The sequence below is a fragment of the Oratosquilla oratoria genome, chromosome 1 (genome assembly GCF_046742065.1).
Source record: "Oratosquilla oratoria isolate Oo_2021 chromosome 1, ASM4674206v1, whole genome shotgun sequence".
Classification (NCBI taxonomy): Eukaryota; Metazoa; Arthropoda; class Malacostraca; order Stomatopoda; family Squillidae; genus Oratosquilla; species Oratosquilla oratoria.
Genome location: NC_134777.1, coordinates 77,513,986 through 77,533,551, shown reverse-complemented (window position 1 = coordinate 77,533,551; position 19,566 = coordinate 77,513,986). Strand labels below are relative to the sequence as shown.

General features: G+C 38.2%; 1 protein-coding gene across 6 annotated transcripts in view; it reads left to right on the top strand.

Moving 5' to 3' along the window:
* The window catches only part of LOC143041056 (BBSome complex member BBS7-like), a 157,266-nt gene that overhangs the window by 72,922 nt on the left and 64,778 nt on the right, over nucleotides 1-19,566 (top strand). For all 6 annotated transcript variants that reach the window (XM_076212825.1, XM_076213094.1, XM_076213064.1 and 3 more), the window contains 2 exons: nucleotides 1,601-1,706; nucleotides 6,166-6,283. In XM_076212825.1, coding sequence (XP_076068940.1) covers nucleotides 1,601-1,706; nucleotides 6,166-6,283 — 224 coding nt within the window. The remainder of the gene's footprint in view (nucleotides 1-1,600; nucleotides 1,707-6,165; nucleotides 6,284-19,566) is intronic.

Genomic DNA, 19,566 nt, shown 5'->3' with positions numbered 1-19,566 from the left:
AATAAATGAAAACAAAGTCACAAACATTCATGTTTGAACATCATCAGGATCTTTTCAACAGGAACAGGATTTTCAAGTGATGTTTGTTATACAAAGCCTGTACAGAGATGATTCACACTTACATGAGATAATGGAAGACTATAAATGTCATTCCAGTTTATAGAGACTTATGCTATAGTAATAAATTGGTAAATGATGTAATGGAATAAATTGAAGTAAAATTTATAACATTAGCATATTCACGAAAGTATGTATCTGCAATTAAGTTACAAGAGGCAATGGGCTGTAACGTTTAAGTGCACATACACACGACCGCAGCATTTCACTGCACCACACCACATGTGCACTGCAGTGCTAAAAATTTCATGTTTGGCAGTAAATGGCAACATACCTGCCAAGCATAGTCACATCACCCAAGCATCAGTGTTGGGTCAGGTCTACAATGGTGCCTTAGACTTCGAATATAATTCATTGTAGAAGGACATTCAAATGCCAAGACAATAACTGAAATTCCAAGAAAATAACCGAAAATACAGTAATATAAAAATCACAGATCTTTTTACTACTGCTTCAAGAATGAAACTGAGTGCTCAGAGAGCATGGGTAGAGGAATAATGCAAAGATGAACACACCCAAGACATGTCCTAAACATTTGAGAATTTATTCAGATTTTGAAAAATCATTTGTAATTTGGGGCAAAAATTTCTTGAAAGTTTTTCAATTGAATTTCAAGTTGAAGTTTTGGGGTGTTCGAATTCCAGGCACACCAATGTATTTTTCCACAAAATTAAACTTGTGAGAATGCTTTCCAGTGAAGAAAGACTAGTAAAAGAGGTATGGAAGGCAGATGTGGAGGGAGTGAACATGAGGGGGCATCCTAGGATGTATTTTTCCACAAAATTAAACTTGTGATAATGCTTTCCAGTGAAGAAAGACTAGTAAAAGAGGTATGGAAGGCAGATGTGGAGGGAGTGAACATGAGGGGGCATCCTAGGATGAGATGGATGGATGGGGTGAAGGGGGCTTTGGGGAAGAGGGGAGTGTCTGTTGAGGAAGGACAGGAGAGGACAGAAGACAGGGGTGAATGGAGAATGGTTGTATATAGATGATGTGATGCATTAGGTGGATTGGGTGGGGGGATGGGGGGGTGAGATAGTATGTGTGAAAAAAAATTGATGCAGCCTGAAGGGATTTCTCCCCGTCTTCTCCTTTTCTGTATGGGGGGACGCAGAGGGGGGATCGCCGATTTAATGAAGCGGCCTTGCTGTGGATGTGCTGTGTCTTGTGACACTGCCTCTGACCCAGGGCAGTAGACAAGGTGCATGGATGACCCGTCATCCAGGAGGTGCTAAAATAAGAGGGAGAGTGGAGGGGAGTGGAGTGTATTTAGGGATGGAATGGGTGGGAATGATTTTATGCCTTTTTCTTTTTGGCTACCTCCCTTGTAAAGGGGAAAAAGCCTTGGTGTATGTATGTACAAAAAAACTTTTGGATTTTGGAACTTTTAAGTTTTCAGAATTTCAGATAAAGGGTTGTGTACCTGTAGTAATAAATCACATCTAAAAGTAAACCATTTATGACTATACTAACTACTCTATAGGTTGGGTGCTTGGTTTAACATCAGAGCCAATGGACAGACACTTATCATCAGAATCTGGTGTAGTAAATATATCTGAAGAATCCAGAACAAAAATTCAGAAGTTGAGGTATTGATTTTATGATATGAGATGTGTGTTATTTGCACTGTATAAGCCAGTATTTTGTTTTGTCACTTTCCTTGAAGTCATCATTGCTTTGTTATTGATCAGCAATAAATTTGTTTGCATTTTTTTTTTGAAGATCAAAAATTTGTGCTTTTTGAATAACTGGATTTTTGTGGAGTTGGGGGTGGGGTGGGGATATTCTCTGATGCCTAGCCACCTCATTTTGAGAGGACAGTACAAGCTTGATATAACAGAAGTCCCAATTGTAGAAAAATATGTAGTGAACATAAAAGTTTCAGAAAAAAACTCACTATTGTGAACAAAGCTTGCTAAATAAACAGACAGTGCTAAATAGTGGTAAGCATGCTTGTTCAATCATGAGTAGCTCTCAGTCATGCCATGTTTGCTCAAACAGGATCTCTTCCCATCTTCATTTGTACTTTCGTGACCCTCACATATGCCCTACTACTCGTGTAAAAGATTTTTAACCGCCTTCAACAGACTTCCCCCTGCTCCATACATCTGCAATACAGTCCACAGTGCCTCTCTATCAACCCAATTTTACACCTCCAAGTCTATGAGAACCTTAAAAGCTTCCTTATCTTTTGCAAAAATTTTCTCACATATTTGCCTTACCACAAATATTTAATCTGTGCACCCTCTTTCTCTCCTAAACCCATTCTGATCTTCCCAATTATTTCCAGTTTTCCTCTCCTAATTCTAGTGTGGAAAGCAGAAGTGGATGGAATGAACTTGAGGGGATGACCAAGGATGAAATGGATGGATGGGGGTGAAAGGGGCTTTGAGCACCAGGGGAATGTCTTTTGAACAGGGAAGGGAGAAGGCAGGGGATAGGGTAAAGGTGAGTGGAGAAGTTGTTTATGGATAATATTTTGATGTAGCCCAGTAGCCCAAAGGGATTTAACCCTGTCTTCTCTATTTTCCACATCAGAAGATGAGGGAGGGTTGCTGTGTAATTGAAGCAGACCTGCTATGAATGTACATGGTGTTCCTGCATTGCTCCTGACCTGAGTAGTGGGCAGGAGACAGGGATGACCCCTCATCCATGAGGAGCTAAGTTGAGAGGGAAACAATAGGTGGTGGATATTAACCTAGTTGTACTATACGGGAAGGAAGCTACGCTCGTAGTGACCTATCTTTGTATCTTTCAGCATCAAGTTTTTCTTCTTGAAATCTTGCATAGTGTTTGCACACACTGTTTATTTAAATTATTCCAGATAACCAGCACTCTGTGTGGGAAGCTATTTTTTTCAGATCTATTCTATAGTTATCCTTTTTGAGTTTCTTTTTGTGTCCTCTTGTTTTCCCATTGTCACATTTCAGCAAATAATTCCTATCAAGGATCTCCATTCCTTTCATGATTCTATAGAGAATCAGTAGATCACCTCTTTCTCTTCTCTGCTCCAGTGTTGGTAGTTCCAATTTGGATAATTTTTGTTTGTATGTTAATTTGGAAAGAGCTGGTGCCAACTTTGTCATTGTTCTCTGTATTCTTTCTAGTTTCTTAATATTCTTTTTAGTACTGGGTGTCCATAGTGTTGCTGCGTATTCCAGTTTTGGTGTTATTAATGTAACTAATATTTTTTTAGTAATTTCTTCATCCAAATAGTCGAATGCCACTTTCATTGACCTTAATAGGTTGAAGGTTTCTCTGACTATTTTGTTGATATTTTTGTCCGGTGTCATGTCTTTGCTGATTATTACTCTAGTCTCTTTCTGAGTTCAGTTTTTTTATTTCTTCTTCCCCAATTTTATAATTTTTTGATATTCTGTTTTTACTTTTTTCCAAACTCCATTATACTACATTTCTTGCTATTGAAGTTCACTTCCCACTTTTGAGTCCATTTCCAGAGTTTGTCCTGGTCTGATTATAATGATTCACAGTCGTCCTCTGTTCTTACTATCTTTAGTATTTTTGCGTCATCTGCGAAGAAATTCATATAACACTCCACTCCATCATCCATGTCATTTGTATATATGGCAAACATGATTGGAGCCAGCACCGACCCTTGTGGGACACCACTTATCATTTCTTCCCATTTCAAGTATTTGTCTCTAATTACTACCCTCATTTTTCTCCCAGTCAGGAAGTCTTCCATCCATTCCAATAATTTTCCTCCGATGCCACCTATTGATTCTATTTTTCTTATTAATTTCTTGTGTGGTACCTTATCAAATGCTTTTTGTAGGTCTAGATAGGCACAGTCTGCCCATCCATCCCTCTCTTGTATTATTTCTATTAGTCTTGAATAGAAGCAGATCAGGTTTGTTGTACATGATCTTCCTTGTCTAAATCCAAATTGATTTGGATTCAGTATAGTTTTTTCTTCCAGATGTTTAACCCATCTACTTTTGATCACTTTTTCACATATTTTTGCTACTGTGCTTGTTAGGGAGACCGGTCTGTAGTTAGTTGGATTTTCCTTGTTTCCTCCTTTATATATTGGTACAATATTTGCATTTTTCCAGTCTTGTGGTACCTTTCCTTCTTTGAGTGAGCATTTGATTATATTGTATATTTTATCCGTTAACTCCTCTATGCATTCTTTCAGTATCCAATTTGCAATTCCATCCGGACCATGTGATTTTCTGACATCAAGGTTTTTTATTTGGTCACTGATTTCCTTCTGTGTTACAGTTATTTCCTTCATTGGGGGGAATTTCTGTCTCTTTATTGTCTCACAGTTAGGTGAGTTCTCAATTGTGAATACTGATTTGAAATGATTGCTCATAATTTCTGCCATTTCCTGTTATTCTGTATATTCATAATTTCCCTAGTGTTTTTTTTTTTTTTTTTTTTTTTTTTTTTTTTTTTTTTTTTTTTTTTTTTTTTTTTTTTTTTTTTTTTTTTTTTTTTTTTTTTTTACCATTCACATATCTGTCAAAGAGTTTAGGTTGTTCCTTGCATTTTTTATTATGTCTTTTTTATAGTTTCTCTTTTCATCTCTGCATATTTTTACATAATCGTTTCTTAGTTTGATGTAGGTTTGCCATTTCCTCTTTTTTTTTTTTTTGTATGTTTTTCCATTTTTTCCAAGCTTTGTCTCTTTTATCCTTAGCTTCATTACATTCTTTGTTGTACCAGTTCTTTATGTATACTCTTTTACTCTTTCTTGCTTTTGTTGTGGTACATATTTGTTCACTCCCTCATTATAAATTTCTTTTAGTATATTCCATTTCTCTTCCATCCTTGTTCCTTCCTTTACGAAGTTTTCCCTATTTGTGTTACGAAAGAATTTTTTAAGTTTCTCAATTTTTGTTGTTGTTGTACATTGGTCTTCCCTTTCTATATCTCTCATTTTTTCTTAGGTCTATTTGCCCTTTTTGTTCAAATTCTCTTAGTACATGGTCACTCTTTCCTATTGGTGTTTTGTAATCTATTCTGTCCACAATTTCAGGTTCTGACATAATAAATCCAGTTTCGATGGTTCCTCATTGTTTCTGTATCTGGTATTTTCCTTTATCCACTGAGTCATTGTGTATTCAATGGTCATATTGAGTAGCATGCTGCCCCATATGTCTTCTCCACCCTTTACTGTCATTTCTTCCCAACATATTTCTTTTGAGTTAAAATCACCCATAATTACTGTATTTCCTGTTTCCTTCAGTCAGTTCCTACTTAGTATGTTCCAACAGTTTGGAATGATCATTTTCTGGCCAGGACTGTGTTTTGGGGGGCACATACACTTCTACAAATTTTCTACTTTTCATGTGATTGCTTTCAACTTTTATCATAATTGATTCTACATTGTTTTTTCCTTCTGTTATCTTTGTCATATTTAAGGATAGGAGTGGAATGGGTGTGTGCCTTGACTGGTGACCTCCCTCATAAGTGGGAAGAAGCCCTTGGTATCCTTGGTATATTGATAGAATTCTCTCAACACACACACACCCATACATCTTACCAACTACATGTAACAGAGTGATTCCTCTAAAACTAGTGCATTCATACTTGTCTAGCAGAACTATACATGCACTCTTCCCAGCCTCTGGTACATTTTCTTCCCATAGACACTTGTTAAACAAGCTCACTAACTTGTTCTGCATTTAATATTGAAATAAAAAAAAACATATGAAAGTTAGTGATAAACTATAGACTTACTAATGAATGATGAACCAGGTCTTCAGGAAGGAAAAGCTGCTTTTAATCTTTCTATGGCTTTTATTTTGAGCAGTACCCTCATTTTGTTGCTCTAATTTTTGTTTTATTAATCTTGTTTCACTGGTTTATTCATGCATGTTTACTGGTTGTTATTTTGTTATGCACAGTTCTTGGTACATCTTTTTAGATAAGAAGGAACTTTTCATATATGAATCAAACATATTTTGTATATTTTAGTATTTGTACCACACACCATAGGCATGATCAGACCTATGAAAACAAAGTGAACATAAAAACTGATTCTGTAATCCTTTCATGATGGTGACATTATGGCACTAGAGCTGAGATGGAGGAACTGCAGCAGAGAGTTCTTCGTGAGCGAGAGCAGTACCAGGCAGCTACTCAGAGTGCTTATCCTGGAATATCTGCTGTCCCATTCTTCTCAGTTAAAGATAAGGTAGAGTATGCTTGAATTTATTTTTTGTGGGAATGAGTGGGTGGGAGTGGGTGCATGCCTTGATTGGATACCTTATAAGAGGGACAGGAGCTATGCTCGTTGTGACCTGTTTTCGTATCTCTCCACGTCCAGTTTAGTTTTGAACCCATGTATAGTTCTGGCATTTACTGTTTCACTGTTCAGCTCGTTCCAAACATCGATCACTCTGGGCGGGAAACTGTTCTTTTTCAGGTCTCTTCTGTAACTGTCTTTCTTTAATTTCTATGCATTTCCTCTTGTTTCCCTTTTGTCCCATTTTAATAGGTCATCTCTGTCGAGAACTTCCATCCCTTTCATAATTCTGAAAATGGTCAACAAGTCGCCTCTTTCCTTCTCTGCTCTAATGTTGACAGCTGTAATTTTTCCAATCTTTGTTCATATGTCAAATTTAATAGTGTGGGTGCCATCTTTGTTGCCACTCTTTGGATTCTTTCTAATTTCCTTGTGTTTTTCTTTGTGCTAGGTGCCCACATTGATACAGCATATTCTAATTTCGGTCTTATCAATGTAACAATTAATTTCTTAACCATCTCCACATCCATGTAGTCGAAGGCCACTTTCATTGATCTTAATAAATTGTAGGTCTCTCCGAATAACTTGTTTACATGTTTGTCGGGTGTCAAGTCTTTTGAGGTGATTACTCCTTGGTCCCTCTCTCAGTTTACTTTCTAAACTACTTTGTTTCCCATCATATATTTTCCTGAAACTGTTTTTGCCTTTTCCAAATTCCATTATGCTACATTTCTTAATGTTGAAATTCATCTCATATTTCTGGCTCCATTCCATACTTTATGCAGGTCATCTTGTAGCAATCAGCAATCTTCTTCTGTCTTCACTCTCTTGAGTAATTTAGCATCGTCGACAAAAAAATTCATGTAACAATTTACACCTTTGTCCATATCATTTATGTATATGGCAAACATTAAGGGAGCCAAAACAGATCCTTGTGGGACACCACTTTTTACATCTTCCCACTCTCATTTTTCTCCCAGTTAAGAAGTCCTTCATCCATTCCAACAGCTTGCCTTGAATTCCTCCTATTTTTTCAATTTTGCTTATTAATTTTTTTGTGTGGTACCTTGTCAAAAGTTTTCTGCAAATCCAGGAAGGTGCAGTCTGCCCATCCATCTTTTTCTTGTATGATTTCAATTAGTCTCGAGTAAAAGCAGATTACATTTGTGGTGCATGATCTTTCACTTCTAAAACCAAATTGTTTGGGGTTTATTATTTTGTTTTCTTCCAAATGTTATTCCATCTGCTCCTGATGATCTTTTTGCATATTTTTGCTACTGTGCTTGTGAGGGACACTGGTCTAAAGTTTGTAGTATCTTCCCTGTTTCCTCCTTTGTGTATTGGTACTATGTTTGCATCTTTCCAATCTTGTGGTACCTTTCCCTCTTTTAATGAGAAGTCTATTATCTTCTGTATTTTATCTGTCAGTTCGTCTATGCACTCTTTCAATATCCAATTTGCAATTTTATCTGATCCGTGCAATTTTGTGACATCTAGGCTTTTTATTTGGTCTTTAATTTCCCTTTGTGTTATTTTTATTTCCTTCATTATGGGTGAACTTTCCAATTGTTCATCCTCCCAGGGTTGAGAGCTCTCAATTGAAAAGACAGATCTGAAATATCTGATCATAACTTCTGCCATCTCTGTGTCATCTGTGTACTCTTTATCTCCATGCAATTTAACTATATCATGCTTGTCTTTTAGTTTGTCATTTACATATCTGTAAAAGAGTATCGGTTGATCCTTACATTTGTCTATAATATCCCTTTCATATTCTTTTTTTTCTTTCCTGCATATGTTTAGATATTTGTTTCTAAAATTTTTATATGTTTGCCATTTGGATGTTTTTCTATCTTCCATTTTTCCATGCTATCTCTCTTGGCTTTAGCCTCACTACATCTTTTGTTAAACCAACATTTTATATAAATATCTTTTTGTTTCTTGGTACATATTTGTTGACTCCCTCTTTATAATTTTCTTTAAATATGTTCCATTTGTCTTACATGTTTGTTTCCTCTTTTGAGAATCTATCCCCCATTTGCGTCTTGGAAGAATTTCCTTAGCTTTACAAAGTCTGTTTTGTTGTACATCTTCCTTCTCTATGTTTATAATTTCTGTCTATATTGTGTTGTTTTTTATTTCAAACTCTATTAGTATATGGACACTCTTTCTAATTGGTGTTTTATACTCCATTCTGAAAATCCATGTGAACAAGTTGTATAGACACGACAAAGGAAACATGGACTGGAGGTGAAGCTTTTATTCCTGACGTTTCGTCTATCGACTTTCTCAAAGGATAGACGATAGACGAAATGTCAGGAATAAAAGCTTCACCTCCAGTCCATGTTTCCTTTACCGTGTCTATACAATATATACTCCATTCTGTTTACAATGTCTGGTTCAGAAGTTAATATCAGGTCTAGTTTTGATGGTTCCTCATTATTCCTATATCTAGTATTTTCCTTAACCTGTTGTGTTAAGAGTATATTCAATGGTCATATCTAGTAGTGTGTTGCTCCAGAGTTCATCTTTTGTGTTAAAATCGCCCATGATTAATATGTTTCTGCCTTCTTTCAGTACCTTGTTTAGCACCTTTATTGTTTCTTCCAATAATCTGGAATGTTCACTATCTGACCATGCATGGGTTTTTGGTGGTACATACACTACTACAAATTTTCTGCTTTTCATCTTTTTGTTGGCAATTTTAATCATAATTACTTCTGTGTTGCCCTGACTTTCAGTAATCTTTGTCACATTTAACCCTTTTTTAGTCAATATCATGACACCTCCTCCTTTCTTTTCAGTTCTGTTTTTTGCCCAATGGTTATATAGACCATGTCCCACTATGCTTGTTAATAGTGGTCCTTTCAATTTTGTCTCTACTGTGCCCATAATGTCAGGTTTTTCTGTTTCTAGATAGTCATTTCATTCGTTTATCCCAGAGATCATACCATCAATGTTTTTAATGCCACTTTTATTTTTGTGTTTTCTTTTCTTTTTTGGTTTAGGTTTCCATTTTCTTGATATACCATTTCTTTAGTCTCAAATCCAGCACTCTCCAAAAAACTTGTTTTTTGCCGACTCTGTTCTCTTTTCATTCCTATCATTTGCTTCAATTCTAAGCACTTTTTCTTCATTCATTTCCTTTTGTATTCTTATATTTTTGAATTTCTCACTATTTGCCAGTTTGACTGCTTTTGATAATACTTCCTCTGCCACCATTTGTGTTCTTAGTTTTATTTTTAAAGGTCTATGATGTTTATCTTTAGAGTATTTGCCTATCCTGTGAATTTCATCGATTTCTTTAACTAGGTCTTGATCTTCATCCTGTATTTCTTTCAGAATTTCTTTGACTAGTTCCTTCTCCTTTTCTCTTTGGTATCTATACATATCATGTTTTTTTTGTAGGCCTATGCCATGGGCGACAATGCACTTTTCTTTGTCAACTGTGTCTCTCACCAGGTTTTCCTTTTCTTTTATTATTTTTATAACTGCTTCCTTTGTATTTTCTTCCATCTACTCTTTTAATATTTTTCTAAAGGATATTTCTTGGTTTTCCTGTTCTTCCACTGATTTTTTTATTTCAATTAGGTCTGTTTCTTTGATTGTTTCTGCTACTTTACCAGTCACTACTTTCAACTCTTCTTTAACTTCCTTTTTTAGTTCGTCATTTTTATCCTCATTTTTCAATTTTTCATTTTCTCTCTTTAGACTATTTCACTTTTTAGGTCATTCAATTCTTTTATGGTTTGTTCATTGCTTTTTCGTAGTGTAATCAGTTCTTTGTGCACAGCTCGGTAATCAAATTTCAAGTCTATAATTTCTTCCATCAGTTCGCTTACTTCCTGATTTCTTAGTGCACTACTGTACCTGCTTTCTCTGTCTATATCAAGATTTCTTCCTATTTCACTTGAATTTCTTTGAAAACCAGAAAAAACATTACCTTCCCACCTTGGATTTTTCCTTGGAGTATCCAACACACAGAGGCACTTGAGTATCACACCTCTTGGACTCTCAACTGTAGTCACTTCCAATCCTCTTTTCGTTGTTCTTTCTTCATTATCACTATCCTTTTCCATTTTTGCCAGAAACTATACAGAAAAAAAAAACTTGAACTGGAGATACACGTTTACCAGTCACCACGAGTAGCCATCACGCACAATAACAACAAGGTTTCATTCGTTGCCAGCTGTGAAACCGCTAGGCAGATGCTCACAACACAGCACTTCCGTGCGCTTCGGTGTCTGGAACGATTGAGTGTATTTACCTAGTTGTACCTAGTTGTATTTTATGGGAAGGGGAGCTATGCTCATGGTGTCCCATCTTCATATCTCATTTTATCTAGACTGTTTTTAAATTTGTGTATCGTTTTTGTACACACCACATTTTCATCTAACTTGTTCCAAATGTCTATTACCCTATGGGGAAAGCTGTTCTTTTTCAGGTCTCTTCTATAACTGTCTTTCTTGATTTTCTTTCCGTGTCCTCTTGTATCTCTACTATCCCATTTTATTAGATTCTCTCTATGCCTTTCATGATTCTATAAATAGTTATCAAGTCTCCTCTCTCTTCTTTGCTCTGTTTGTAGCTCAAGTTTTGCTAGTCTCTCCTCATATGATAGTTCTGAGAGTGTTGGTGCCAATTTTGTAATTGCTCTTTGTATTCTTTCAAGTTTTGTTATACATTTTTTTTTGTACTTGGTGACCATGTCGTCACTGCATACTCCAATCTTGGTCTTATCAAAGTGACTAGTATTTTCTTCACCATTTCTTCATCCAGGTATGTAAATGCCACTTTGATTGTTCTTATGAAATTATAACTTTCTCCAAAAATTTTGTTTATATGTTTCTCAAGGGACATATTATTCATAATAATGACTCCCAGTTCCTTCTCATTTTCTACTTTTTTAATTTCTTCTCCCAATTTATATGACCCCACTATTCTTTTATTGCATCTTCCAAATTCTATTATACTACACTTCTTAATATTGAATTCCATCTCCCATTTCCTACTCCATGCTCATACTTTATTGAGATCACTCTGCAGTGACTCACAATCTTCTACAGTCTTCACTTTTTTCAAAAATTTTGCACAAAGAAGCTCATATAACTTTCAATTCTTTTATCCATATCATTAATATATATAGCAAACATTATTGGGGCCAGAACTGTTCCTTGTCGAACTCCACTAATCACATCATCCCAATTAGAATGTCTCTTATCACCACTCTCATTTTTCTTTCATGCAAGAAGTCTTCCATCCACTTCAGCACTTTGCCCTATATTCCTCCTGCAGTTTCTAATTTCTTTAGCAATTTCTTATATGGCACCTTATTATAAGCTTTTTTCAGGTCTAGAAATGCACAATCAGCCCATCCATCTCTTTCTTGTATTACATCTATTAGCCTTGAATAGAAACACATTAAGTTTGTGACCTATGATTGTCCTTGTCTAAATCCAGACTGCCTTGGATTTAGTACATTGTTTTTTTCCAAATGCCTTACCCATCTAATTTTGATAAGTTTTTCACAAATTTTAGCTATTGTACTTGTAAGAGAGCCTGGTCTATAGTTAGTAGAGTCTTCCTTGTTTTCCCCTTTATATATTGGTACTATATTTGCTCTTTTCCAATCTTATGGAACTTTTCCTTCTTTCAATGAACTGCTTATTAGACTATGTATTTTGTCTGTTAGCTCATTCCTGCATTCTCTCAAAATCCAGTTTGCCATTTCATCTGGTCCATGCGATTTTCTGACATCGAGATTACTCAAGTGATTCATTATTTCATTCCTTGTTACTTCTATCTCTTTCATAAGGGGGACTTTCTCCCATTCGACATGCTTGTTCATAATTTCTGCTATTTCTATTTCCTCTGTGTGTTCAACTCCTCTTTGTCATGGTTTCACTAATTCTTGTTTGTTTTTCAGTTTGTTGTTTACATACATACATACACCAAGGCTTTTTCCCCCTTACAAGGGAAGTAGCCAAAAAGGAAAAGGCATAAAATCATTCCCACCCATTCCATCCCTGAATACACTCCACACCCCTCCACCCTCCCTCTCATCTTAGCACCTCCTGGGTGACGGGTCATCCCTGCACCTTGTCCACAGCCCTGGGTCAGAAGCAGTATCACAAGACACAGCACATCCACAGCAAGGCTGCATCATTAAATCGGCGACCCCCCCCCCCTCCGTCCCCCCAATGCATAAAAGGAGAAGCCGGGGAGAAATCCCTTCGGGCTGCGTCAAAATTTGCTCACACATACTACCTCACCCCCATCCCCCCACCCATTCCACCTCATGCATCACAACATCATCCATATACAACCATTCTCCATTCACCCCTGTCTTCTGTCCTCTCCCGTCCTTCCTCAACAGACATTCCCCTCTTCCCCAAAGCCCCATTCACTCCATCCATCCACCTCATCCTAGGACGTCCCTTCATGTTCACTCCCTCCACATCTGCCTTCCATACCTCTTTTACTAGTCTTTCTTCACTCATTCTTTCCATGTGTCCAAACCATCCTAATACTCTTTCATCAACCCTATCTCCCAATCCCCTTTCCACCCCTGTTCTCCTCCTCACCTCCTCATTTCTCACCCTATCCAGCCTAGTAACCCCCATCATACTTCTCAGACACCTCATCTCAAACACATTCAAACTCCTTTGCTCTTCCTCTCTTATGTTCCATGTTTCTGCCCCATACAGTGCTGTTGGCACAATCACTCCTTCATATAGTCTCCTCTTAGCATCCATTCCCAAATGTCTATTCCTCATTACACTTTTTAATCCACCAAGGCATTTACTTGCTTCTCTCAATCTACATTCTACCTCCACCTTCACTCCACCTTTTCTTGCCACATTTGCACCCAAGTATCTAAAACTATTCACTTCCTCCAGTCGCTCTCCCTTAATGCTCACTTCCAGACTACTGCCACTTTCTCCCCTTGTACATCTCATCACCTTACATTTACTCACATTTATCTTCAGCTTTCTTCTATCACACACTCTCCCAAACTCTGTCACCAACTTCCTCAATCCCTCCTCTGATCCTGCCACAAGCGCAGTGTCGTCCGCAAACAACAACTGGCTCACCTCCCACTTTTCTCCATTTTCTTTAACCATCTCCAATCCCTGACACACTACCCTTGCATTTACCTCTCGCACTACCCCATCCATGTATAAGTTGAACAGCCAGGGTGACATAACGCATCCTTGACGAAGTCCCCCTTTACCTCGAACCACTCACTCTCTCCATTTCTAATCCTGACAGAAGCTCTACTACTCTCATAAAAACTCTTGACAGCTCCTAGAAGCTTTCCTCCTATCCCGTATATCCTCAAAACCTCCCACAGTGCCTTCCTGTCTACCCTGTCGTAAGCCTTTTCCAGGTCCATAAAGGCCCAAAAAACATCCTTCCCCTTTCCTATAGCTTTCTCACATATCTGTCTTACCACAAAAATCTGATTTACACAACCTCTACCCGTCCTAAATCCACACAGTTCCTCACCAATTACTCCCTCTGTTCCTCTCCTAATCTCTCTGAAACTACTACATTCACACTTGTCCCCTTTTCCTTTGTAAAGTGGAACTATACAGGCACTCCTCCAGTCCTCCGGCACTCTACCCTCTCTCCAGCAAACATTAAATAACCTCACCAGTCAGTCCACCATCACTGTACCTCCTTTTTTTAGACATTCTGCATGGCATCCATCCAGACCAGGTGCCTTACCTGCTTTCATCATCTTAACAACTGCCTTCACTTCCTCCTTCCTTATTTCTTCTCCATTTTCCTCACTCCTCACTCTCATTTTCTTAGCATTTCCCACTGCAGCTATCTTTCACCTCCCTATCCCCCTTCACATTTAGCAACTCCCTAAAATATTCCGCCCATCTTCCCCTTACTGCCTTCTCTTCCATTATCATCTCTCCATCTGCACCTTTTACCTTTTCTTCTCTACTTGATTCGCCTCCTCTTCCTCTCTTAATTTCTTTCCAAAACATCTTTTTATTACTTTCAAAATTTTCACATCTGCTCTCCTCTTTGCCTCCTTTACCTTTTGCTTTACTTCTCTTTTCTTTGTACCTCTCATATGACTCCCTCATCCTATTTTGTAACCAATCTGTGAAAGCTCGCTTCTTCTCTTCTACAACCTTCTTTGTTTCCTCATCCCACCATTCACTACCCTTTCTTCTATTTCCTCCTGTCCTTCTTGTTCCACACACCATCTTTGCACACTTTGTGACTCCCTCCTTGAACCATCCCCATTCCTCCTCCACACCCAGCTCTACTCTATCCTTCACTCCCTCCCACTCCTCCTTCAGCTTCTTCTTGTACTCCTCCTTTTCCTTTTCATTTAAAGAGTTCACTCTAAGCACCTCCCTACCTTTTGTCCCTTTCCTCTTCCTCCATCTATCCTCCACTCTCAACTTACCTTCCACCAAAAAATGATCTGATATTCCCCCACCCTCTCCCCTCAGCACATGTACATCCTTAACTCTTCCTATCATAATCCTATTTACCACTACATAGTCCATTAACACTCTATCTACCACCCTTCCCTCCACCCTCTCCCATGTGTACTTATGCTTGACTTTCTTCCGAAACACTGTATTTGCTATCATCAACTCTCTTTCTAGACACATTTCCACCATCAACTCTCCACTATGATTCTTTCCTGGAACTCCACATTTCCCAACCCCTCCATCAATTGGATCATTTCCTACCCTAGCATTAAGGTCTCCCAGTACTATTACATTAATATTTCTCCCTAAATCCTCTATGCACTCATTTAAATCTATCCAAAAAGCCTCCCTTTCTTCTACGCTCTTCTCACTGCCAGGCCCATATGCACTTACAAAAACCCACATCTCCTTTCCCAGTTTCACCTTCATCCACATTATCCTTGAGGAAACCTCCTTCCACTCCACTACACGTTTACCTATCTCTTCACTTACTAGTATGGCCACCCCTTCCCTCCCTCGCCCTCTTTTCACTCCTGATAACCTCCCACTTACACTCCCAAACTTACACTCACCCTTCCCTTTCAGCTTAGTTTCACTCAAAGCCAACACATCCATCTTTCTTCTCACAAACATACTACCTATCTTTTCCCTTTTACTCTCATCTGTACCACATCTATGCACATTAAAAGACCCAAACCTTAGGGTGCTGGTCGGAAAACTCCCAGACCCTCTGATGCCTTTGCTTTTTCTTTTAGGAATGTTCCCTGTGGGGCTACTGTTTACAAATCTATAAAATAGTTTTGGTTGATCTTTACATTTTCTATGACATCTTTTTCGTATATTCTCTTTTCTTCTCTGCACACTTGTACATATTGATTTCTATAACTAGTATATATTTTCCATTTCTTTTGTCTTTCTTCCATTTTATCCAAGCTTTATCCCTTTTGTCTTTTAACTCCCTACATCTTTTGTTGTACCAACACTTTACATATCCTATTTCTTGTTTTTGTCTTGGAACATACTTTTCCACTCCTTTATAAATTTCTGTCAAAATATTCCATTTCTCTTCTACTGTTATTTCCTCCTTATGTATCCTTTCCCAGCCTGCTTTTTGAAAGAATTCTCTTATTTGATAAAAAAAAAAAAAAATTCCATACATCAATCTTCCCTTTCTATATTGTTCATTTTTTCCATGTATTTTTCCTCAGTTCTAGTTCAACCAATATATGGTCACTTTTACTTATTGGTGTTTTATATTCAATCTTGTCCACTATTTCAGGTTCTGATGTGATTATTAGATCCAGTCTAGATGGCTCTTCCTCATTTCTATACCTAGTATTATCTTGTATCCATTGCGTCATTGTATGTTCTATAATCATACCAAGTAGTACATTTCCCCATAGGTCGTCTCCACCCTTCTTTGTCATATCTTCCCAGCAGATTTCTCTACAATTTAAGTCACCCATTATAACTATTCTTCCTCCATCTTCCATTATTTTATTTAGTGTTATCCTTGTGTCTTCTAACATATTTTTGTGTTCTCTCTCCTCCCACAAAGCCGTTTTAGGAGGCACATTATTTACTACAAACTTCCTGGTCTTCCCATCCCTGTCCTCCACTTCCATCATAATCATCTCTACTCTATCCTTTCCATATGTGACATTCCTCACATTTATATCCTTCTTAGTCAGGAACATAACTCCACCCCTCTTTGTTTCTAATTCAACAATTATATGCACCACGTCCTACACTGTTGGGTGGTAGTGGACCTTTCAATTTTGTCTCTACAATTCCCATTATGTCTATTTTTTTTTTTTTTTTTTTTTTTCTTCATTTAATCATTCAGTTTGTTCAAGCCTGTTATTAACCACTTCACTCCGGACTTAAATCTCGCGGGCAGCAGCCAATGACAGCCGTACGACGTGTCGTAAAAATACTCGCATCATAAAATATAGTCACCGCTTATATCGATCGTTCTCTCTTTCACCCGCGAATTTTGAAAACCACAGAGAATGGGATTCAGGGCACATTTGAGAGAATGTAAAAACACAGGGGCGACTACAATAAATATAATCAAGACGCCGATATGGCAGCGTCGCGAATCCACTTGCTCCTCATGACGCCTACGTAGGCGGCACCGTATGGAAGGGGTTAAGCCATCTAGATTTGTGTAAGACTTTTAATTTTCTGCTATTTCCATCGTGTTTTCTGTTTCCCTTCCGTTTTTCTCTCCCATGAACCATTTCCTCACTTTCATATCCACTACTCTCCAATAGAATTTATCTTTGACTCTGTTCTTTTCTCGTTTTTTTTCCCCTTAGCTTCTAGTCTTTTTGTTTTTTCATCCTTTCTTTCCTCTTTATTCATTTCTCTTTTTATCCATACCTGTTTATACTGATCACTTTTTGCTAGTTTCCCTGTTTTTGCTAAGATATTCTCTGCTGTCATTTGTGACCTGAATTCAACCTTAATTGGTCTGGTCTTATCTGTATTGTATTTCCCTATTCTATATATTTCTTCAATTTCTTTCCCTGTTTCTTCTTCATCCTCTTGAACTGCTTCTAATATCTTGTTTACCTTTTCCTTCTCTTTTGCTCTTGTAGTCCTATTTGGATTATGCTTCTCTTCCATCCCTAATATAATTACAGTGAGTCTTCCTTATACGGTAATTTTTTATCCGGTAAATTCACAGTTACGATATTTGGTAATTACTACTTTCGATTCTATGGTAAGAAAAATTCACAGACAAGGTTTCTTCTCGTGTTTTGTTTACACCGTATCGTAGAGGAAACCACGCCATGCGGCCACCACAACAATTAGTCTCTTCCCTCGTTTCCCTTTGAACACAAGTTAAATCTTTACAGTGTGTTTTTTGTGAATATTATTATCACGACACACAGTGACGCACCCATAATGGCCACAAAACTTTCTGCAGACATTGCTGGAGTTGAAAAGGCAAAGCAAAAGAGGAGTAGTCTGACATTGGAGGTAAAATTAGATATTTTGAAGAGGAAAGAGCAGGGAGAAAGTATGTCTGCCATAAGTCGAAACTTGGGCCTAGCCCAGTCAACAGTCTGGACGATGTTGAAGAATTATGAGGCTATAAAAAAGCTGGAGAGAATGCTACGCATCTGCAGAGCAAATTACTAACAAAAAACTGTGAGCCAATAATGGATAAGATGGAAAGGTTGCTCAAAATGTGGATCGACGACCAGAATTGTCAAAATATGGCTCTGTCTTTTTAAATTTAATCTGTCAGAAAGCATTGTCCATTATTGAAAGACTGAAGGTAGAAATGGGAGTGGAAGACTTTGATAAATTCAGGCGACGTTCAGCTCTCCCTAATATCAAGGTCACAGGTGAGGCTGCTAGTGCCGACAAAGAGGCTGCAGATAAATTCAAGCCAGAATTAGAAAAGTGCATTGAAGAGAAAGGGTACGGCAAGAAACAAGTTATAAATTATGATGAAACAGGACTTAACTGAAAGAGGATGACCAGTAAGACCTATATTGACCAAGAAGAAAAAAGTGTGAAGGGGTCTAAAGCCTCTAAGGACCGCTTAACCCTGTTACTTGGAGGCAATGCAGAAGGGGATTTGAAGCTTAAGCCACTCCTCATATACCACTCAGAAAACCCAAGAGCACTCAAGGGGTTACTGAAGCAATACTTACCTGTGGTATGGAAATCATATCCGAAGGCATGGCTGACCACTTCAATTCACCAGGACTATTTTACATCATATCTGTCTCCAACTCTTAAGGAGATGCATCAGCTAACAACAAAGTTGACAATGCTTCCAGCCACCCAAGGGCTATGGAAGACTGGGCAGATAATATCGAGGTGATGTTCCTCCCCCCCCAAACACCACAGCTCTGATCCAACCGATGGATCAGTCATCAAGACATTCAAAGCTTATTATCAGTGGCAAACCATGCAGCAACTGATAAAGGGCACAGATGGGCCTGGCAACCCCACTATCAGAGAATGGTGGAAGTCTTATAACATTGAGCATGCCGTAGACAACATCAAGTCATCTTGGGATGAAGTGAAGAACTCTACCATGAACTTGGCGTGGAGTAAAGTATGGCCAGAATGTGTGCATAACTTCCCAGGCTTCGCTGAAGACAACATCGGTGCGATCAGAGATGACATCGTAAATTTGTGCCATAAGACTGGCTTCAGTGGAGTTGATGATGATGTTCAAGATCTTTTGGAAAGCCATGGTAAACCTTTCACAAATGATGAACTTATAGAGCTAGACAAGGCATTACAGGAGGCAGAAAAAGAGGGAAATGAGGAAGAACCTGTGCATGGCCTGGACATCAAAACTCTTAGAGAATGTCACGGAAGTATCAAAAAAGCCCTGGAAACCCTGAAGGAATGTGACCCAAATCCTACCAGGAGTAGCAAAATGGCTCATGACATAGAAAAAAGTGTCAAAATTTATCAAGATATCTATGATGAAAAAAGAAGAAACACCAAACAGTCCTCCATCTTCTCGTTCTTCAAGCCAGTCAGACCTGCTGCCCCTGTCTTACCTGCCAACCCTGCTACAGTTGGCCCTTCCACATCCGCTGCCGATGGTTCTACAGCTGGTCCTTCCTCCATATCTTCTTTCTTCAAACCAGTCAAACATGCCGACCCTGCTACAACTGGCCCTTCCACATCTGCTTCTGACAGTGCAGATGACGAAGTGTTGGAGGGTTTTCAGCCTCCTGCCTCACCCTCATCTTCATCTGCCCACTTAGCAAAAAGAGGAGTAAGGGC